The sequence below is a fragment of the Megalobrama amblycephala genome, linkage group LG3 (assembly GCF_018812025.1).
Source record: "Megalobrama amblycephala isolate DHTTF-2021 linkage group LG3, ASM1881202v1, whole genome shotgun sequence".
NCBI classification, from domain to species: domain Eukaryota; kingdom Metazoa; phylum Chordata; class Actinopteri; order Cypriniformes; family Xenocyprididae; genus Megalobrama; species Megalobrama amblycephala.
Window position 1 is genome coordinate 56,583,054 of NC_063046.1, and position 24,686 is coordinate 56,607,739.

At 35.4% G+C, this 24,686-nt stretch overlaps 1 protein-coding gene across 15 annotated transcripts in view; it reads left to right on the forward strand.

Moving 5' to 3' along the window:
• The window catches only part of LOC125265745 (adhesion G protein-coupled receptor L3-like), a 391,922-nt gene that overhangs the window by 267,716 nt on the left and 99,520 nt on the right, over positions 1 to 24,686 (forward strand). For all 15 annotated transcript variants that reach the window (XM_048186153.1, XM_048186154.1, XM_048186155.1 and 12 more), the window contains 3 exons: positions 3,328 to 3,660; positions 8,899 to 9,002; positions 18,531 to 18,716. In XM_048186153.1, coding sequence (XP_048042110.1) covers positions 3,328 to 3,660; positions 8,899 to 9,002; positions 18,531 to 18,716 — 623 coding nt within the window. The remainder of the gene's footprint in view (positions 1 to 3,327; positions 3,661 to 8,898; positions 9,003 to 18,530; positions 18,717 to 24,686) is intronic.

A 24,686-nucleotide genomic window follows, 5' to 3' on the forward strand; every position in this document is an offset into this window, starting at 1 on the left:
ATCAAATGCCAGAATTCAAAAATCCAAAATCTGACATTTTTGGAACAGTATCCTGCTCAAATTCAGCACTGGCTGTGACTAGGGGTGCTCCGATCTGGATTTTTGCAGCCAATGCTGACTACAATTTTTTTTTTTTTTTAATCATCATGTTTGGCCAATACTGATCCTGGTCATTCTAACTTTTATATAAGTGATATAAGCTCTTTGTTGATGTTCACCGTTAACCCCTTACACCTGGAAGGCATTTTTAATGATTTCACATGATTTCAAGTGGCACACTTAAAAGTAATGGCTTATAACTCTACAAAAACAAGGTATCTTCAAGTACATGGTCTCATTTGATAGAAAACCTTTAAAATGTTGAAAAATGGTTCTTACGTTGCAACACTGCTGGAAAAAACAAAACTGAAAAAGTGATGCAATTTATTGATTTATTTTGTTATTATTCATGCTTGACATGATGACTATTAATTAAAAGTATATATGACAGGTTATAAAATCAAGTTTGGGCTTGTTCACAGTCATGTCAACTGCATCTGGTCCGAATTTTGTATTGATATCTCAAAGCAATCAAACATTATGGCATTTGGAACCATGGTAGCCTTTTTATCAAAAGTCCAAAAACCAATCCAACAAAAGAAAAAATACCGATTGATCGGAGCATCCTTTGCTATAACTGCTTTACCATTAGGTGAATTTGTTTTTCACGGCTATCAATATGGGATCATTGATGTCAAGTTTCCGTGCCCCTAAATGGTGCACTAAACCGATATCAAACTGTTGTTTTACATGTTGGGAAGGCAGTGTCTTCCTGTCTAAATGGGCAGTTCTTTGCCAGAATAGTCAATCGCCAATAGTCAAAAGGAGCCTATGCAGCAGACTATATTACCAGTAAAGTTCACGCTAGTGCTGGTGGCCGTATGCGGTTAGTTCTTGAAAACGCCAGGAAATGTAATTTTCTGTAATGTAAACAATTATAGATCGGAATAGATGTTCTGCCCACACAAACACATAGCCATTAGGATCACATCACCCTGCAGCACAAGAGCGCGCTTGTGTGTATTTCCTAGGTCGTGGGCCTTTCTTATAATTCCTCCAGAGTCTCTTCTATTTGCTTATTGCTTATTCCTCCCTCTCTCTCTCTCTCTCTCTCTCTCTCTCTCTCTCTTTCTCTCGTTTCTGTGTTTATTAGCACATTATCTCCCTTGGAGGCTCTGTGTATCACAGACTCATACAGCCCAGCCAGATCATTTTAGCCCTTTATTTGTGTTTGGAGGACTGACAGCAGCTGCACCGGCAGATCATTCTGTCTGTTTAATGACTTCATGAATGTTGAAATATACAGATATATTGAATATGTATGCACTTCGGAGCCTGTCATGCATGCAGGTCGTATATGTATTTTTGATTTTATTGATTAATTGTGCAGCAGCTCTGCTTTGTAAAATCAAAATGTATTTATCGTAACGTTTTATTTTACGGTGCCGTAGTTGCATGTTACTACATGTACTTACAACTGTAATAACAGTAAATTATGCATAATTACAAGTAACTAACCCTAAACCAAACTCTAACCCTAACTGTAACTCTATAGTAAGTACATGTAGTTAATTAATAGTACTCAGTACTTATTTGAGTAATTACAATGTAACTACAGCACTGTAAAATAAAGTGTAACCGTATTTATTTATTTGCTTGCTTTCATCTTTGATAATTGCAAACCAAATGTAGACCAAAACAGTTTGGTGTAGTGAAGGTGTTTCTTGTGTTCCTCAGAATGGTGTTGATGCGTACTTTATAAAGCAAACCTTCAATTTCATTCATGAAGAAGACCTATTATGTTTTTTTTTTTTTTTTTTTTTTTTACATGTTCAATTTTCTTTAGTGTGTAATGTTGATGTTTGAGCATGTAAAAGGTCTGCAAAGTTCAAAGTGACTGAGTTATTCTCTGTATCAGTAAGCACTGTTTCTGAACTCCCTGATACACCTTGATTGTAGATTTTACACGTCACAATATCCCTCATTTAAATAATTCCCGCCCAAGGTATACGCAAAATGGGGGCAAGGTTTGGTTGAGCTGCTTTACTAGTGTGTTGAAATTCACGGTTTGGTAAGGGGAAGTGGTTGACCAATCACAACACACTGATCCAGCCAACCATATTGTGCTTTTCGGAAGGAGGGGCTTCATAGAGACAGGAAGTAAACAGAGCGTTACTGACAGACTGATAAATGTGGTGCTGCAACAATGTAAAATATGTTTTTTTGAACGTTTAAGAGTATGTAAAAGGGCATACTAATGTTTGTCTTTGCATAATAGATAAGAATTTTCATTTTTTAATGAGTTTTTTTAAGTATCACATGTTATAAAAACTAAGCTCAGAATCTTTGAGAGAGAATCGTGATGGATTTGGAAAATCTCAGAATCGATCAATAGTCGTTTCTCGATTCCTGATTTATTGTCCCAGACCTAATATATACTGTATATATATTACCATTCTACTGTCGCAATTTCTTCATATTTTTAATATGCATATTTGTCAGTTGTTTCTATGTTTTTATGGTAAACTGGTAAACTAATACTAAAACCATTAAAAAAAAAAAACACACACATTTCTGTTATTTCAAAACATTAACAAAACATCAGTAAACATTAACTGAAAGAAAAAAAAACTTTATTAATAAAACAAAATTAATATAGACATTAAAACATTTTCTGGTATAATAGAAGTAAGCAGCATGATCATATTTTTGCTCTGGAACCTCTAATAATAATTGTCAGTTACGCCAGAACTCAACTCTCTCGTGAACGTGCGTACGGCCATTGCCGGAAGCCAGTGATCATAGTTTGTTTTAAACTTGTAAAGTTGTAAACTTGTAAAGGGCTGCATTTTGAAGTAAAAAATAATGCATACATCCATTAAAAAAAAATAAAAAATAATAATAATAATATATACGACTCCATTGGGTTAATAAAGGCCTTCTGAAGCGAAGCGATGCATTTTTGTTAGAAAAATATCCATATTTAAAACTTTATAAATTCAAATAACTAGCTTCTGGCAGATGACCGTACGCAGAATGCGCAAGTGCCAAGGTCACGACAGTGTCACAATATAACTGTTTGATTTTTTTTATCTCTGTATGTGGGATACTGCTTGGTTTATTTTTATTTAAGCAACTTGCTGCTAGATAAATGTTACTGCTTTTACCGGTTAAATATCTATTTCTGATATCGGTCATAATTACAGAAAATCTCATTTGAAGTGTGTATTTTTCTGATTTAAATCTCATTTATTGTGTTAAATCTCACTCTAATATTTCTGATTTCAGAATCTTCCTCCTCGGGAAACGTCTTAATGGACACGACAACAACACGCACCACAACTCGGCCCGTTACTGTCACCACGACTACCACTTCCACCTCCACCACCACCACAACTACCACCACAACCAAATCACCCGCCACATCGACAACGGCGGTCACGCGGAGCACGACGACAGACCGCCAGTCTCTTCCCGAGGCCTCCACGCGCTCCGACCCTTCCTCTGTCCTCCCCAATATCGCGGTGGAGTTCTGCAGCCCCATCACCGACTCCACTCTCACCTGGCCCAAAACACGACAGGGTCAGGTTGCCAAGCAGCCATGCCCACCTGGAACCATCGGTAAGTTACGGTTTTCAAGGAATTGCCTATAACCTGTCCTGTTTTTGCACACAATTTTAAATGTTCATTCTTAAATGAAGTCTTAAATTCATTCCCCCTGAAGTCAATAGTTTTATCCCTTAAAACTTATCTTTGATAATCAATTTATATTAATTTAAATAGCTTGAATGTAACTCTACACCCTCGCTTCATGCCCAGTGAATATGCAAATTAGTCCCCGCCTCCACCCACTCAATCTCACCATCTCTGACTACCTGATCCGCTCGGTCAGCTGTGTAAAGTGGAAATACTGATTTAATTTAGCCATATATGTTTGAACCAGAAACTGCTTTAGAAGAAGAGGAAGAGCAAATTATAAAGGGTCGTCAGCAAGTCGATGTGTAATGCAATTTATGTATCGCTCTCTACAACGCCGGACACATAGCGGTAATTGATATGATTAGCGTTTGGCTTGACCATGTTATCAAACAGCTAATAATGTGTTGCTAATGTTACACAAACCATGTTCCCATTCGCCATCTCAGAGTCAGACAGGTGCCTTCTAACAATCAGAATCCTTACAAATGCATTGAACATCATAGAAAGTCAGTGGAGTCAGTGGCAGGAGCCCTGTCCCACACGTTGACAGGATTGGTTTCATGTTTGTGACGGTAGGAAATGGGCAGTTTCCAACAGCATTTTTGAGACTGTCTTTGGTATACTGTAGTTTTAAGGAGAAAATACTCAGCAATGGTGTTGACTGATGAATTTGCAAACTTGAAATAACATTTTTCAAATGTTAAACAAGTTGTAATTACTATACAGTATAAATGTAAAAAAATACAAAAAAAAAAAAAAAAAAAACTTTAGGGTCCATTTCTCACTATTAACTAGTTGCTTATTAGTATGCATATTACTAGGATATTGTCTGTTTATTAATACTTATAAAGCACATATTAATGCCTTATTTTGCATAACCATATTCTACATCCCTTAAACCTACCAATACCTAAACTTAACAACTACTTTACTAACTATTAATAAGCTGTAAATAGGAGTTTATTGATGCAAAATTCGTAGTTAATGGTTAGTTAATAGTGAGAATTGGACTGTAATCTAAAGTGTAACCAAAGGTTTATTTATAATATGCTATCATATTTTATTTATAATGTGCTCTTAAATTTTGTTTTAATATAATAATGCTTTGATCTGTTTACTATTTGTTTACTACCAATAGTTGCTATTTACTATTTTTTTGTAGTGTGATTTTTGGTCAATTGTATTAAAACTAGTTAGGGTATGTTTGACCTGCAAACATTATCATTATTATTATAATTTCACATAATAACACATTTTATATATAATATACATTTCATTCATTCATTCATTCATTCATTCATTCATACGGTGCACAGCATAAATGAGTACAACCCCTCTGAAACTTCTGAAAGTCAGCAATTACTCAATTACTTAGAAGACATGTTAGGGTTCTTTAGAGATATAATGTTTCAGCAAGTCTGCTTAATAAATCACCAAAGAAGCATGTCAAAATTATTCAGGAAAATAAGATTTTCTTATCAAGGTGATAAAATGTTGCGTAGCAAAAATGAGTACACCCTTCTAAAAGTTACTAAATAAAATTAAATTAAAAAAAATTGGTGTAAGTTTAAGGCAATGTTTGATCAACAGGTAAGTATGTTGAACCAAAACATTTAAAGAGGAGTAATTTCTTGACAATTAAAAGTGTTATATAGCCCACCGAATCATTCTCAGACTTAATGCTGACAACAATGGAAGCACTTGGGAGAGAACTGTCAGGATACTTATTTCTTAGCACAGAAGAGGACAGTGGTACAAGAGGATTACCAAATCATTGTTTTAAGTGTGAAAATATTGCAAAAGTAACACAGAAATTCAAAAAACAATGGACTTATGACAAGGCCCCTGAAATAATCAGATCTTCATTTTAAGCTTTCATTCAGTGATGAGGGATTTTTTTGCTAGTCAAAGAGCAGGAGAATTACCAAGCAAGTGTCTCAGAGCCAGCAAAAGCTATGAAAAGATTGACTGTTTATCTCACAGAGTAAGATGCAGAAATGACATGCATGGTTTTTGTTCTCACTGGAACTACCTACTGTAGCCAAAGCACAATAAAGTCAGTTAACCATTTCCGAAGCCCATGTTTACAAAATATAGATTCTGGAAATCAATACTCTGGTCTCATGAGACCAAAACAAAAATTTTGGATCTAACAGCATCCAAAATGTTATGGTGTTGCTAGAGGAGGAGTACAGTGAGAAGTACCTGGTTCCCACAGTAAAGTTCAGTGGCAGTAAAGCTCTTATATAGGGATGTATGAGTCCTGATGGTGTGAGGGAGTTGTGCTTTATCAATGCTGTCATGAATTCCCACACCACTGTGTAATTTAATACACAAACTTGAAAAGAAGATGTTACCCTTTCCTCATTCCCTGCATTGTTGGGCATTTTTCAATATGACAATGAGGATATGCATTCTCCCAAGGTGAAAAACCTTCTGTGGACATGTATTGCACTCAATCTTAACACTCTTGAGCACCTGTGGGGGATTCTGTAGAGACGAGTTGAGCAACACTCCCCATTAAAGATCAGGGCATTTAAGGAGCTCATCATCCAGGAGTTAAACAGGATAGATGTGACAATTTGTCATGAACTTGTACACTCCATGCCAAGAAGGGTCAGAGCAGTATATTCAAAATTATGGAGGGCATATTATACATTTGTTGAATTAAATGTAGGGTGTACTCATTTCTGCAATCCTTAATTTAAACAAAATTGGCTAAATTACTTATTGTATGGCTATTTATGACATATATTCTCAGTTTTTATTATGTATGTGTTTAATACATTTTAGTTTTGCCATCTTTCCATGAACTGTATTAGTGATCATAAAGAAATACATCTTTTGTAGTTGTTCAGAGGGGGTGTACTCAATTATGCTCTGCATATATATATATATATATATATATATATATATATATATATATATATATATATATATATATATATATATATATATATATATACCACAGGGTATAACTCACACAGAGTACAACTAATTTTTGTACTTTTTTCCCCTACCTTGTTACACTTGTGGTGTTCCCAGTCAGAAATGACTGGCCTACAAAAAAAAAAAAAAAAAAAAAAAAAAAAATAACAGCCTATAAATCTCGCGTCATGCCACACCATCACCAAATATTGGACTCAACCCTCCAACCTGTCCTCCGTCAACTAGGACAGGCGCTACACCATCATAGATAAGGTCATAGATTATTGAGATTTCTATAATATTTTGACCCACTGAACTAGGTTTCCATTTCAGAAATCTGGTCACCTTAACCAAAAGAATTCTAGCAACCATATAGTGATGCCTTGACCAGTTTTTACCAAGCAACTAAACCCTTGTCACTACATGTTTAACACGTTATTTTGGTAACGCAGATGTGTTGTTTGGATTGTATTTTTTTCTCTCAGTGATTATTAGTGAATTTCTGGATGTGCAGCAGGCGGGCGGTGCACAGCGTGAGCACGGATAACACAAACGCAGCACATGCATCAAACACGCCACTGCAGCGCTGCGAGAAACATCCTCCCTTCACTCTCTCTTTCTCTTTCTTTTTGTCATCTTCTTTCACCTCTGTCTGTCACTCTGGTTCCTCTACTTTTCTTTCTCTAAATTATTTTCCCCTTCATTTCTCTTGCTGCTTCCTGCTCATATCAAAACATTTCCAGTCCTCCTGACTGCAGACTGGCTGGTTTCCATGGTTTCGGGTGATTGGCAGTTTCTTCATGATTAGTTGTTTGTTCTTGAAGTTTTCAAAGCGCCAGACTGGAGCTGCAGTTGGAGGATTTGTCCTCTGGCCATTTCTCAGAGTAACATGCATCACATTCACATCTTCACAAACTCATTAATCACAAAGTACTAGCATTTTATTGATTTTTTTTTTTTTTTTTTTTTTTTAATACTCAGTATATACACTACCATTCAAAAGTTTGAGAAATAAATACTTTTATTCAGCAAAGATGCATTAAATTGATCAAAAGTGAGAGTAGAACCTTTTATATTAAAAATTTAATTTGCTTTTATTTCTCTCTTGTTAGTGGATAAAAAATGTATTCAATAATTTAGTAGACACTTTTTGGATAAAAATGTCTACTAAATTGTTGAATAAATGTAAATGCAAATCCATAAATGTAAATCTAAAAAAATTCTAAAATAAATAAATAAATAGTAAAAAAATATATATATAATGTAACAATTTGCATAAATTGCTGTATATTACATAAATGTAAAAGTAAATGCATAAATGTAAAAAATAATAAATAAATGAATAATATAATAAATAAATAATAAAATTCAAAGCAAAACAAGTAATGTAAAATAATTTGTTGTTTTTTGCAAGGATTAATACAATGCAACATTTCTTTATTGCATAATTACATTATTGTATAAATGTAAATGTTAAAAAATAAAAATAAATTAATAGTTTAAATAAATAAATAAATAAATAAATAATAGATTAAAAAATAATAAAATTCAAAGCAAAAAAATAATGTAACATAATTTGCTATTTTTAATTTGCTATAATTTGCGATTAATACACGAATGCAACGCAGAGGTCTTATTTTGATTGTTTTCATAATAGTGTATGTATTTGTTTAATGAACATTGGTGTATTTCATCTCATTTCTGTTGTCAGTGTTTTTGTTGGGTCTGACAGCAGCAGGACATCTGGAGTGTGTGAATGTGTGTGTCTGTGAGTGATCGCACCTGAGTGCTGATAGAGTCACCCGAGTGGAAGAATATGACACTTTTTCCCCCTTCTGTCCTTCTAATTAGAGCAGAGAATGAGATGTCTCCCTCCACGAGCTTTAATTGACCTTTACCATTGCACTTCAGGGAACACACACATACGCGCACACACACACACACACACGCGCACACACCTCTGCATCTGGCTGTAGTTACAGCTCTTTCTCTCTCTCTCTCTCTCTCTCACACACACACACGCTGCAATGATTTTATCTCCATCAGAGGAAGTAATTACACATTCTTTTATGATCACAGACGTTTGATCACAGTGTTTCTTGTCATCTCTGGATGCAGCAGTGAAGGACGGGACTCTTTTAATGTTAATGTGCATGAGTTTACTTTCCTATAACAAAACATGATATGAACACACAACAGTGATAGGCAGTAATGGCTCATTTCTCTGTGCAGGAACGGCTGTGTTTGCCTGTCAGGGGCCCGAGGGACTGTGGGACCAGCAGGGGCCCGACCTCAGCAACTGCACCTCCACATGGGTCAACATCATCAACCAGAAGGTTTAAGAAACACACACACACACACACACACACACACACACACACACACACACACACACACACACACTGTACTTGTAGATAATATAATATTAATGAAATAAAAGGCCACTTACTTGTAAAGAAAGCACACTTTCTCGTTACCACACTTAAGTGCACTTTTAAAAAGTGTGCTTTGTAATAATGTCAAAACTTTTACTTTAAAGTACATTTTAAATAGTTTTAATAATTTTACGTTGTGCTTTAAAGAAGGAGACTTGTTTACTAACATAAATAATACTAACATACTAAAGTACTTGATTATGATTTTAACTGGTGTTTTATTCACAATTCATTAAATTAAGCATTCATCAATGGGTTAGTTAACCCAAAAATGAAAAAGCTGTCACTTATTACTCACCCTCATGTTGTTCCACACCCGTAAGACCTTCGTTCATCTTCAGAACACAAATTAAGATATTTTTGATAAAATCTGATGGCTCAGTGAGGCCTCCATTGCCAGCAAGACAATTAACATTTACAAATGCCAGAAAGCTACTAAAGACATATTTAAAACAGTTCATGTGATTACAGTGGTTCAACCTTAATGTTATGAAGAGACAAGAATACTTTTTGAGTGCCAAAAAAAAAAAAATAATAATAATAATTTTAATAATTTTCAACAATATCTAGTGATGGGCGATTTCAAAACACTACTTCATGAAGCTTTGAATCTTTACGAATCATTTGTTTCGAATCACTGGTTCGGATTGCTTATCAAACTGCCAAAGTCATGTAAACTATCGAAATTGTGAAACACTTATGATGTAATGAAGCCTTGTTTACTGAAATCACGTGACTTTGGTACTCCAGAACACTGATTTGAAACAAAAGATTTGTAAAGCTTAGAAGCTCCGTGAACTAACCCTTTTAATACATTAAAGCAGGGCTTGACATTAACTTTTTTGCTCACCAGCCACTGTGGCGAGTGGTTTTCCAAAGTTACTAGCCACTCAGCATTTTCACTGGCCACAATTTTGCTGTTGGGAAATTACATCTTATATGATTAAAGTTGACTTTGGCATGCTAAAATTACTTGATTTTGAGTCATTTTACTTGATTAGCTAGATTTAAAACCCTTTCAAACTTTTAAATGCAGATTGACAACCTAAATCAAGACTAGGCCTACATGGTATATCAACTGGAATGTACAGGTTGGCAAGGGGTGGGTAATATGACCATAATGTGATAAATTTTATAATTTTATAAGTTATTTTTGTTAGGCTATATAAAAAGAACAAAGAAGCAAATTAGCAAATTACATACAATAGTAGAAATAAACTCTTTTTTTCAGATACAGAAGTTTTATTTAAAGGTGCCCAAGAATGCTTTTTCACAAGGTGTAATATAAGTCTAAGGTGTCTCCTGAATGTGTCTGTGAAGTTTCAGCTCAAAATACCCCATAGATTTTTTTTAATTCATTTTTTTAACTGCCTATTTTGGGGCATCATTAACAATGCACTGATTTACACTCGGCGCCGCCCCCTTAAATCACGTGCTCCCTGCCACACGAGCTGTCGACTATATTACAGCGCATTTACAAAGTTCACACAGCTAATATGACCCTCAAATGGATCTTTACAAGATGTTCGTCATGCATGCTGTATGCATGCTTCGAATTATGTGAGTAAAGTATTTATTTGGATGTTAAGGTTTTATTCGGAGTGAATTTGAGGCTGTCCTCCGTGGCTAACGGCTAATGCTACACTGTTGGAGAGATTTATAAAGAATGAAGTTGTGTTTATGCATTATACAGACTGCAAGTGTTTAAAAATGAAAATAGTGATGGCTCTTGTCTCTGTGAATACAGTAAGAAACGATGGTAACTTTAACCTCATTTAACAGTACATTAGAAACATGCTAACGAAACATTTAGAAAGACAATTTACAAATATCAGTAAAAATATCATGCTATCATGGATTATGTCAGTTATTATTGCTCCATCTGCCATTTTTCGCTGTTATTCTTGCTTACCTAGTCTGATGATTCGGCTGTGTGCAGCTCCAGACGTTAATACTGGCTTGTGTAATCCCTTGAACATGGGCTGGCATTATGCAAATATTGGGGGCATACACCCCGACACAGTCGGTGTTATGTTGAGATTCACCTGTTCTTCGGAGGTCGTTTAAACAAATGAGATTTATATAAGAAGGAGGAAACAATGGGGTTTGAGACTCACTGTATGTCTTTTCCATGTACTGAACTCCTGTTATTCAACTATGCCAAGGTAAATTCAATTTTTGAATCTAGGGCACCTTTAACATTTATTTAACGTCTTCTGTTGTTTGATTAACATTAATGACAGACAGGTATTTAACTGGGCTGCTGAATGCATGTACGTGATATACTGACACACATCCATTTATTACCCACCTGTTTACGTACACTTAAGCCATAACAGGCTATTCACGCGAGATACTGCCTATTCCGCCTTCACTAACTGCAAGTTAATTGATAACGAATTGTGATTGGATTGTAATTTTGTGCTATGATGAGCTTAGCTACATTTCATTTGACTGTAGGCTGAAATTATATTCAACCTGCCAAAGTGGCTAGTGGGAGCAGTGCACTTTAACCCTATTTTAAAGACAATAGAAGTAGAAGTAGAATAGAAGTAATTATAAAATTAAATATAAAGATGTACTAAAGTCCTACTCTAAAGAGCACTCTGAAGTTTTGCTAGCTGCATTTTATATAAATTTAAACTATAATATGTTCATTTCATTGTAAATAGCAATTACGTGTCCAAAAACATTAAATAAATCATTATTTTTCTGCACTTAACAGGCAAATTTTGCCAAGATATTTTCAGAGATGATAGACAAGATGTTATAGAATGGAAATTTAATGAGAACCTAATTTTGACAAAAAATGACATTTGACCTATTTTTTGACTGAAAACTTTCGATCGCTACATCTGGTTTTTTCAGATCGCATCATATATATATATATATATATATATATATATATATATATATACAGTGCTCAGCGTAAATGAGTACACCCCCTTTGTAAAGTACAAACCTGATTCCAAAAACATTGGGACACTGTACTAATTGTGAATAAAAAAGGAATGCAATAATTTACAAATCTCATAAACTTATATTTTATTCACAATAGAATATAGATAACATATCAAATGTTGAAAGTGAGACATTTTGAAATGTCATGCCAAATATTGGTTCATTTTGGATTTCATGAGAGCTACACATTCCAAAAAAGTTGGTACAGGTAGCAATAAGAGGCCAGAAAAGTTAAATGTACATATAAGGAACAGCTGAAGGACCAATTTGCAACTTATTAGGTCAGTTGGCAACATGATTGGGTATAAAAAGAGCCTCTCAGAGTGGCAGTGTCTCTCAGAAGTCTCTCATAATATCATCCAAAGATTCAGAGAATCTGGAACAATCTCTGTGCGCAAGGGTCAAGGCCGGAAAACCATACTGGATGCCGGTGATCTTCGGGCCCTTAGACGGCACTGCATCACATACAGGAATGCTACTATAGCGGAAATCACAACATGGCCTCAGGAATACTTCCATAAAACATTGTCGTGAACACAATCCACCCTGCCATTCGCCGTTGCCGGCTAAAACTCTATAGGTCAAAAAAGAAGCCATATCTAAACATAATCCAGAAGCGCAGGCGTTTTCTCTGGGCCAAGGCTCATTTAAAATGGACTGTGGCAAAGTGGAAAACTGTTCTGTGGTCAGACGAATTAAAATTTGAAGTTCTTTTTGGAAAACTGGGACGCCATGTCATCCGGACTAAAGAGGACAAGAACAACCCAAGTTGTTATCAGCACTCAGTTCAGAAGCCTGCATCTCTGATGGTATGGGGTTGCATTAGTGTGTGTGGCATGGGCAGCTTACACATCTGGAAAAGCACCATCAATGCTGAAAGGTATATCCAAGTTCTAGAACAACATATGTTCCCATCCAGACGTCGTCTCTTTCAGGGAAGACCTTGCATTTTCCAACATGACAATGCCAGACCACATACTGCATCAATTACTACATCATGGCTGCGTAGAAGAAGGCTCCAGGTACTAAAGTGGCCAGCCTGCAGTCCAGATCTTTTTGGTGCATCATAAAGAGGAAGATGCAACAAAGAAGACCTAAGACAGTTGAGCAACTAGAAGCCTGTATTAGACAAGAATGGGACAACATTCCTATTCCTAAACTTGAGCAACTTGTCTCCTCAGTCCCCAGACGTTTGCAGACTGTTATAAAAAGAAGAGGGGATGCCACACAGTAGTAAACATGGCCTTGTCCCAACTTTTTTGATATGTGTTGATGCCATGAAATTTAAAATCAACTTATTTTTCCCTTAAAATGATACATTTTCTCAGTTTAAACATTTGATATGTCATCTATGTTGTATTCTGAATAAAATATTGAAATTTGAAACTTCCACATCATTGCATTCTGTTTTTATTCACAATTTGTACAGTGACCCAACTTTTTTGGAATCGGGTTTGTAACATTTGAAACAATATCTCAATGAACACAAAAACAATTTCCAAAATGTTGACAAGACTAAGTTTTATATAACATCTGTTTAACTTATAACATGAAAGTAAGGTTAATAGAATAACTTGGAGAACAAAATTTTCAGTTTTCTCAAATTAGGGTGATGCAAAAATGAGTACACCCCACTGAGAGTCTCTGGAGAAAAGCTAAATTTTAGACTACAAATGTCTAATTTCACAAGAATTCAAGCACAGGTGAGTCTAATTATTCATTACACAGGTGTCCAGCAGACAGTTGACTATAAAAGGGTGTGAAATCCCCTTCCCATTTCATACTGTCAGCAATGGCACCACATGGAAGAGAAATGTCACAAGACCTAAGAAAGAAAATAATTCCTTTACACCAGAAAGGTGAAGGCTGCAAGAAGCTTTACTTATCAGTCAGAATACTATAGCAAAAGTGGTACAAAAATTTAAAAAAGAACTGCAACCATCGCTCAGAGACGTCCAGGTTGTCCACGGAAGTTAACACCTCAACAGGAGTGTCTTCTGATGAGAAGGGTTGAAGAAAATTGGCATGCAAGTTCACTGCAGTTATCTAAAGAAGTAGAAAGCCAAACTGGGGTGACTATTTCCCATGACACAATACAGCAAACACTGCAGAGGAATAGCATGCATGGGTGTCGTCCATGATTGCGCATTTGTTTTTTTTGGTTTTTTTTGCACGGGTGCCCCGTACTGCCCCCGGCAAGATGCCGCTCTTGGCCATTGCCCATGGCACTGGTTTTAAGAAAACAGGTCTCAGCTTAGTACATTTAGCTGCCTCTACAGTTTCTACAGCATCCATATTTCAACCCAGTGCCAAGACAACACCGGCCCTTGCAGCCAAAAAAACAGACCGGCCCACCAGGAATTCTCCCAGTGCTCCCAATTTGCCAATCCGGTCTGATCTGAACCCAATCGAACACCTATGGGAAATTCTGAAGAGACACGTTGAGCATCACTGTCCATCCAGCATCCAGTCTCTAAAAGAGGTCATTCTTGAAGAATGGAAAAAGATAGATGTTGCAAAATGTCGCCAACTTGTTCATTCCATGCCTAGAAGACTTGATGCTGTCATTAAAAATCATGGAGGCAATACAAAGTACTAGATGTAGTAGTTTTTGTTGTGGGGTGTACTCATTTTTGCATCACCCTGATTTGAGTAAAATTGAAAAATGTGTAATCTAAGTTATATTATTAACCTTACTTTCATGTTATAAGTTAAACAGATGTTATATAAAACTTAGTCATGTCAACATTTGGGAAACGCTCATTTACGCTGAGCACTGAATGAATATATATATATATATATATATATATATATATATATATATATATATATATATATATATATATATATATATATATATATATATATATATATAATAATAAAACTAATAAAAATGACAAAAGCACATAGCAAAAATAAAATGAAAACTTGAAAATGATTAATAAATACTTTAATAGGTCTGCTCATTCACATTTATTTACATTTATATTTCTCAACTCAAGCTATGTTCTTGTTTTTTTATGAAAATTAAATATATTTTTTAAAAAAAAGGGAATGCTAAAGCCGGCCTTTAGTAGCCTTTAGCATCATATTGACAGCTATAAATAATATGTTTTCTTGTGTTTTCCTAGCACCTTTTGCTTGTGTTCATGTCAACTGTAACAATGCGAAAGTGCTGTTCACTCAAATCAATCCTAAAATTTTACTAAAGTGAAATGGGAGCTCTGGGTGTGTGTGTGTGTGTGTGTGTAGCCAGCAGGCAGCCCAGAAGACAACATCTTTAGTTGCGTCTCATTAGCAAATAAACACATCACTTCCTTTAGCTGGGGGAGTGTTTTGATTAAACTCAATACAAGAGTGCGTGGCTCTCGTCTACGCTCATGTTTTTGCCTTGACTTAAAAGAACAGAGCTGTACTGTCTGGGAAGTCAAGAGCCATTTGTTTCTTACATCTTTGCTCAACTCAAGCAGAGAAACACAGAAGGGTTATTTAGTCTGCAGAGAATGTGCAATGTAAAATTGAGATTGATGCATATGTTTGTCCTATTGACCTGACACATATGCTCCAGTATTGGAAAATGACTAATTACCTGAAGTGATGCTACTAACTCAAAGGTGCAGCATCAGACTAGAAGCACCAAAAGGGCCAAGCAGACTTAATATTTTGGAAATGTTGTCTGGAATGTTAATATGGATTATTGCATTAATAATGACATTTTGTATGAAATGTTTTCAGCTGAAATATTCAGTTTAAATATACAACCATGTTGAATTTTAGCCCCCTATACAATTTTCACCCCCAATACAATGCATTAAAAATCAGTCACTGTTTATATAATGCCCCACCCCCCCAAACTATTGCAATTCAATATGCTTTTTTGTTTCAAATATATTTGTCATTAATTTGCTTCCATAGAGTTGCTTAAAATTGCAACATGAATCTTCCCAAAATTGTCATGAGAATCATTTATAAATAAATGCTTTATGGTTTAAAGTTTGAACGTAAAGAAGTTAAAACAGTCATAAATAAATAAGACGGTCCAGTAAGATATATAATTAAAAATAAATAAATACTATTTTTATTTTACATTATTATTTTTTAAGTAATATAATTATGTTGTAGTTTGTTTTATAGTTAATAAAACAAAAATAGTTTAATAATAATAATAATACATATTGTTATTATTATTATTATTATTATTATTATTAATAACAATTAATTATTAATTATTTATTTATTTAATTATTTAAAAGCTATATCAGGGCAAGAGTGTTTATCTTAGTGAGTTTTTATCACTAAAACTCCATCTCTATATCCTTATGTTTAAATTGACTGTAAATACACTTTTTAAGCTAATGTCTACACTTTTATCCAAAATAATTTTAAAAGTATACATAGTATCACTCATGCATTTACATGGAATCAAATGACCCATGACCTTGGTGTTGTTTATCGTCACGCTTTACTGTTTTTTGAGCTACAGGAACACTAACACCTATTCTAACACCTTCAGTTTTGCTGACTGTCAGAAAGATACATTTTCATGCAGCATAATCATTTTAGTGAATCAATTCATTCAGATGGTTTGCGTAAATGAACCAGATAAAAAAAAAAAAGAAAGAAAAAAAAAAGAAAAAATCTTCTTCTTCTTTTTTTTTTTTTTTTTTGTAGTGAAATGCTTAGTTAAAGGTGTTGTGTGTAACTGAAGAGTTTGGCTCCAAAACGGTATAAATCCATTTTGATTAATTTGAGTAAAAATGTGTTTTCTTTACCAAGAAAGCAGCAACATGAAAACTGCTGTGATTGGTTGAGCGGATATATCGCATTCTGCAGAGAAGAGAGAGTGCCGTTTGTCACGGTTTGGAAAGAAGGGGAGAAAACATGAAAGAATAACACAACGGAAATCACATTTTGCGCAAAATTATTAACTGACTTTTCAGTACTGACCAGATACAATACTGATTTTGGCGGAAACTCAATAAAAAAAAATAAAAAAAGGCGTTTATCACATTTTGGAACTAAACTCTTCAATTTTCCCTGTGTTAAACACATTCTCAGCTTTTCACAAAAGGGCTTTTCACACTGTGCTTAACCCCGGGTTATCGTCGTTCTAAACACCATTTTTAACACAGGTAAAGGAACATTTCACAGTTGTAATTTAGAAGTGGAGTTAACAACGCTTTTTACCCGGGGTTATGAAACCCTGCTCCAGAGCAGGGTTAGCACCGCATTTGTGGTGTTAACCCCACATTGTGGTGCCAAATTTGTGCAGTGTGAAACAACGCTTTGTTAGAATGTTATGACTAGTTGCATAGCAATGGCTAACCAATAGCGTGCATCATATTCACATGCTTTAGACAATCACAGAAACACTGCGCATTGTATATAAACAGTAAATTTGGTGTTTGAGAGGAAAAATGTCAAATACTGACAGAAAACAATTTAAGTGTCAAAGAGACCGTTTCATTCTTACCTTTATAGTCTGAAATGTCCATTCAGTATAAAATCGTTAGTACATTCGACAATACGAGGATGCACAATGCTAGAGCTATGTAAACAGGTTGCGTGCTGCGTTTATCCAATCAATGACAATGACACCGCAAATAAGAACGGTAACCCAGGGTTTAGGAATGTACAATGTGAAACGTCAGCTTACAAATACCCAGGATTAATTGTTAACCCCGGGTAAATGATAAACAGTGTGAAACGTTAAACATGATGATAACCCAGGATTCCGTTTACCCGGGGTTTACAGTGACACAGGGTTAACTATTTCAAGTGTGAAAAGCCCTAAAGACAGCTGTAACTAAGAAATTTGTAAGTTAATTCCCTTGAAAAGTATGACTGTCTACACAATCCCTCTCTCTCTCTCTCAATTCAATTCAATTTAATTTAAGTGTGCTTTATTGGCATGAGAAAAACTATACATTTGTATTACCAAAGCAATTGCAGCTGGGCTGCTCACAAATAGTGCATATATGTATTAACAGAGAGAAAGAAAGAAAAAAAAAAAAAAAAAAAAAAGAAGAAGAAGAAGAATAGTAATATATAAGCGTGTATTAAGCATGTAGTGCAAAATGAATTACTAATGTATGTGAATATATAAACTAGAAAAGAGAAAGAAAAAAAAGATGAGGGATTAGACATATTTACAGAAGCAAAATGGACATCTAAGTAATATGACAGGGTAATACAGTTTAATATAATCTACATGTGCTGGAAACATCAGATCAGGGCAGATTGAGTGTTTTTTCTTCTCTGGTGACAGGCAGACACATATTGAGCAGCAAACAATCTCTCTCTCTCTCTCTCTCTCTCTCTCTCTCTCTCTCACACACACACACACACACACACACACACACACACACACACACACTTTATGAACACACATTTACTCCAGTTTTGTCTTGAGTTTTGACTTAGTGTTCACAGTATGTGTGTGTGTGTGTGTGTGTGTGTGTGTTGTAGATCCGAGCGGGTGAGCCTGCTGCCATAATCTCCCGTGAGCTTTCCGAACAGACCAAGGGCCACATGCACGCTGGGGACATCACCTACACCGTAAGGGCCATGGGTCACCTCATCGACCTGCTGGACGTCCAGCTCCGGAATCTCACCCCTGGGGGAAAAGATAGTGCCGCCCGGAGCCTCAACAAGGTACTGTGTGTGTCATACAGCAATATCAAATAAAACAAAACAGAACCGTAATGGATGTACTGTACAGTTAGCCGGTCATTATCACAAAATAAACCCTGACTGGGTGATCGAGACCCTGGTGCAAAGCTCATTACACAGCTACTTGCCAGATAAATAAATAAAGGGACATGAAATATTGATTTGAGTTGAAATTATTCTGTTATGTGAGAAGAAAGAGAGCACAGAGCAGGAGCAATGAACAAAATCTTTGCTTCATATTGGAGTCCTGATCAATTTGTAAGTGTTTATCTTGTGATAATGACCGTCTGACTGTACATTACCCTGCTTATTACACGGCTACTTAAAGGAGCACTTGGACATTTTTTTTTTTTTTCTTTTCTCGTTAGTGAAGGAAGCCACTTAGGTTCTCTCATTTGCAAAACAGTGAAAACATACAAAACTGTGGAAAAAACAACCCAATGTAGAATTCTGACCCGGAAAAGCTTGGCCAAAAAAGAAGCAAAACGGCTCGGTGCAGTGACTAGTTCTTCCTCCATCATTAATCTCATTCGTGAGCACGAGCAGAACGATTTCTGTGTAATTTGTTCATAAGGCCATTCTTACATGAATTGTCACTGTGAATGGATTTGAATGTGACAGTTAATGTAAGAATGGTTGAACACATGCTTAAGAGACTTGACTAACTCTTATAGTTGATTTCAGTAGACCATTTGAGAGCAGACTTAACAGTTACATCACTTGCAGCTTCACGCACATAGTGGCAGGAAAAAAACAAAAAACAGTAGTAACAAGTGAAGTAAAATGGGCAAAATACACAGAATAAGACAAGAAAATGTCTTTTTGTGCCTTTGGATGTCAAAATCGGAATGCAAATAAGAAGCTGAAGACATGAAGACGTTTATGGTTGATGAAACGTGTGACAATTAGTATATTATTAAAGCATGAATTTGATGTAAACAATAGGTCTGCATAATATCCACATATGCAGTTCATTATGGGGACATAATGCATTAGCCCTAACATTTAAGCATACAACATTTTTTATATCACAATTCTGACTTTTTTCTCGCAGTTTTGTTTATATCTCCCAATTTGGACTTTATAACTTGCAATTGCGTGTTCATATCACAATTCTGAGGGGAAAAAGTCTGAATTGCGGGATATAAACTTGCAACTCACAACAGAATAACGAGTTTATATCTCGCAATTCTGATTTTTCTTCTCAGAAATGTGAGATGCATACTCAGAATTGTGAGGAAAAAAAGTCTGAATTGTGAGATATAAACTCGAAATGACCTTGTTTATTCTTTCATTCCGTGGCTTCCGTAGACTGCTACTGCAGAGCTTCATTTTCTGTCATTAGGTAGGCTCCGGCCACAAAAAAAGGTCATCGCTGTTTGCTTTTTAATCTGTAGTGTACAGAATTGAATGAAAATCCAGGTGTTCTCAAGCATATGCGCTGCTAACTTAGCAGCATGTCCTTGAACACTTGACGCTAAGTGCCTTTGAATATCTTTCAAAGACTCAATGCCATGAATCTCACAAGCGTTGTCAATTACAGTACATTTCTCTTCCTCAGAAATGCACATTGTATTAGTATGGTAACTTTTATATTGCATCCAGTTGGACAGATAAAAACTTTACCTTGAATAAAATGTGTAAAAGCCAGCCAATCAGATTAGAGCTGTTGGAGTTTGTGTATTTTTAGAATTTGCATGCAAAGTGCATCAAACGGTTCATATAAGTGCCACCTGAAGCTGAAAATCAAACTAGTTTGACGTATCTGGACTGCATTGTACGTCATGACATGTGTCTGCTCTAGACCAGTTTAGACGTGATACTCAGACACTGGCTGCCAATGGTTTGGAAAAGCTAATCATTACTTATTTTTTTTTTTTTTTTTTTACTTTACCAGAAGACAAAGAAAAATTAGAAATTGAAAGAAAGAGCAAGAAAGATAAAGCGTGAGTGAGAAACTTCCTCTTTGATGCAGTCAGTATGGAGAGCAGGAGGAGGAGAGCAGTGGGTGTTTTTTTAATGATGTCCGTGTTTGTCAGGATGAATGATCCCCTGTGTTTCTCCTCGCAGTCAGCCGTCTGTTTAAAAATAGGTTTTACTTGGGTGAAGAAAAACTCTCACCGTCCTGATGCTCGTATCACTCTGAGGACATTATGCAGCATGAATAATCACTGCCGTTATTAAAGTTTCTATGGAGTTAAAGAGGTCTGCTTTGACGTTATTTTCTCTAGACCTGCGTGTAGTTTGACGTCACTTGCAGACGACTCAGAGACCAAAGACATTTAATTCAGATATTGTGTACTAATATAGGTGTGTATTAATATTACACAGGCTCCAAAATCAACAGTCGAAGGAAACAAATGGCAATAAAATGTAACTTCAGTGAGAAAATTGGTAAGCCGTCGCAACATTTAGGATTTAATGGATTAATTTGGTATTTTTAGTATAATTTCTATACTGTAATATGTTTTATGTTTATATTTTTTTGTAATTTTGCCATGTGCCTCTGTTATTATTTTTATTTTTTGTAGCTTTTATTAAGTTTTATTTCAGTTTTAACTTAAATGTAAATTTAAAATTTTGACTTGGAAACTATAACTGAAATCATCTTGCAGTCATCATGCAATTTTTGCATTTGGTGGTTGGCTACTTTTCATTTTGGACACTGAATGTTATTCATTTACTTAATCAGCAAACCATGCAATTAATTAAAATTTACCAACCCTAAACATAATATATTAAGCCAAACTTTGAAGACCCTTTGTGCAAGCTCAGACTCAGAAAACTCACATTAAAGACCAAAACTCAGGGTTCTTACGGGTCATGGAATTTCTGGAATATCATGGATTTTTAAAAGGTCTATTCCAGACAATGAAAGTCAGGGAATATCAGGGATTTTTGTTTGTCACTTTAAATTTTAGTTTCCATTTATCAAAATGTAATTTTTCTATAGGCTACCGCATTATTCACATGTTTTGCGTATTGTTATGGTTAAGCTATTTTTCAGCTGCATTTTATGTCCTTTCCGCTCGTCAACTTAAGTCAAATGCAGTCACACCCATACCTGTTAACTAAGGCAAACATGCCGGGAAAATGTACATTTCAAGAGCTTTAGATACAAAATAACCACTTCAAAGACTGTCCTAACCAGCCGCGACATGACAAAGAATTCCATTTTTGAAATGGTTTCTATATTTCTGGGATTTTGCAGAGCTTAGTTGAGGTCATAGTGAGGGAACAAGGACAAAAATGCACAAAGAAAATCATTTATTACTTACAGTTTGAACATTCTTGTTTCCTTTTATTTCTTTTCAAACTCTGAGGTAAATTATCCATTTTTGCTCTCATGGCTATTAAAATCATGCAAAATGATATTCAAGCTCAAACCATTTTAATATTAAGCAAAGCTCAAACAAGTGTTTTTTATGACAAAGATTGTCAGTCACTGAGTATGTATTTTGAATAGTTTTATGGTTTAATTTCATTTAGTTTAATTTTGTTTGGTTTTCGTGTTTAGCGTGTCCCACATGCTGTTATGATTGGCTGTGATTTATGATTGATTTTGTCATCTTGTAGCTTGTCAAATCTGGTTAGGACACGGTAAGCCGTCTTTTCAATGCGTGATTGTCACATTTCGCTCCCAGTGGCAGTCGCACAGAATTTTCAAATTGGTCGCGCGTAGCCATTACCTTTGTTTATTCACCATGGTAGAATGAATGAATATGAATAAATTCATAAATGCCTGACTACCAACATTACTTCTGAAGGAAAAATATTATGGGAATTAATTATTAAATAATTATTAATTATTTATTTCAGACTTAAATAATCATAACCATTTACAGAAATAGTAGTGTCAAACAGTCGGTCTGCAAAAACCAGGGGCGCTTGAAGTGGGGGTGCTGAGGGTGCTGCAGAACCCCGTGTTTTCACAGGATTGTAAATGCAGTGCAAAATTTTGTTCATTTACATTTATTCATTTTCAGCATGTAGTAATTTATTTGTAATAAACACTTTAAGTGGGCTATTGAAACGTGTTATATATATGTATATGACAGAAACAGCTCAATAAACCTTTTATTTAAAGGCTTAATCTATGTCCCGTATACCGGACCGTTGCATCACGATTGCAAGCAATGTCAAAAATGTGATAAAAGTCAAATGTCCTGGTGTGTATGCTGTTCAAACTAGTGTTCTTACCGATACGCTGCTTGTACTTTGTGGAGTTTTGACGTGTTTTAGGGGCCGTTCACATGTCGCGTCTAATAACGTGTGGAAAGCGCAGCCGCGCTGCTTTTTCCTCCTTTCCACAAGCGCTTGCACTCCCGTGCCATCTGTCGTTGCTATTCAACCATGAACTTCACTCTCCACGATGAAGAGGAAGTATTGGCAGCATTTAAATGTAGCATTATTACATTTTTACAGTGAAAAAACTATATTTACGAATCTTTCATGTCATAACGATATATGCATAATTTCCCTTTTATAGTTTTATAGATAAATGTAACATCCCTAATCCCCACCCCAAACCTAAACATACCCACTTTATACAGAATATTAAAAGAGTAAAACATAATTGACAGAATGTGTAGGAAATTGACAATTTTAGTAACAATATAGCATTAAAACAATATTTTGAGCTGCTAATTCAACACCTACCCCTAAACCTACCCATAACCATTTCTTAAAACTATAAATTAAAGAATTACAGACAAACAAGCGTAACCACAATAATTTATTTATTGCGAAAATGTCAAAAGTGGTACCAGTAGTTGTTCAAATGATGATGAGTTGCCTTCCCATCGCATTGCGTGTGTAACAGCGGCCAGATAGTGAGAGTTTTGCTGTTAAACACTGCACACTGACGACCGCTAGAGAATGCGGTGTTTAGCATCATTGATAGTGCACTCGCCTCGCATGCCGGCAGCGATTGGGGTTCGAGACCGACTCGGAGCAGGGTGGTTAGGATTGGAGAGTGAGTTTTGGAGGTGGAGCAATGAAGAGAGGGGTGGGTTTGTTTGGGTTGATTTCAAATATCAACAGTGTTCAACAATACAGCACCTTTAAGTTATTAATTCATGAAAATATGAATCCGGCTTCTTTCTGTGAAAATGCAAACTCATTCCAAATGTCAGTATACTCAAACACGGCATGTCGCAATTTGTGACGAAGCAGGTGAGAGCCAATGAGCGTTCGATATCAGTGTTGTAAACCATGTCGTAACGCTTCTCAAGGGTGCAACTTTCAAAATTAAATTATAACGAGCGCGGGCTTTGATTGTGACAGTCGCTGCTGAGAATGAAGATAAAGCCGGATAAAGGTGTATCTTATGGTTGTTTTGTCAGTCGCTGCATACTAGGAGAAAACGCCTTTTGTGTCTCACAGCAAACAACCTATTTCAAAATGGTTAAACAATTACATAAATGTTATTTATTTTAAGGTTTTAAATGTAGTCTTGTTTAGCATTCTGTAATCCTCTGAAATATGCAGCAAAAGTCACGAACAGAAGTGTTATTTCATATTAAGTAGATGAGTAAACTGCATTTAATGAATGCGACTAAAGCCATGTATTGATATGACAGTACAACAGAATCAAAACATGATTTTATTACTAATTCATACACATTCACACTTGGATATGAAAATAATTTACATTTTATCTCTGTCAATATGTAAGTATTTTATGTTGTAGTGCTATAAATACATCAATATTGTATGTTTTTGTGTGTGTGAAAACGTAAGTAAAAGTACTTATGGTTGAACCACATTCTACGTAAAATAAAGATTACGTTGGACAAAAAGTACATTATAGATCCTGACAGCATGCATATTCTCAGAACTGCCATTGGTTTCTGTAGAATAACATAATTATAAATAAAATGCATGTGTTTTGCAGACACTTTTATCTAAAGTGACTACAATGCACTCAAAGTAAACACTGATCAGTTCATA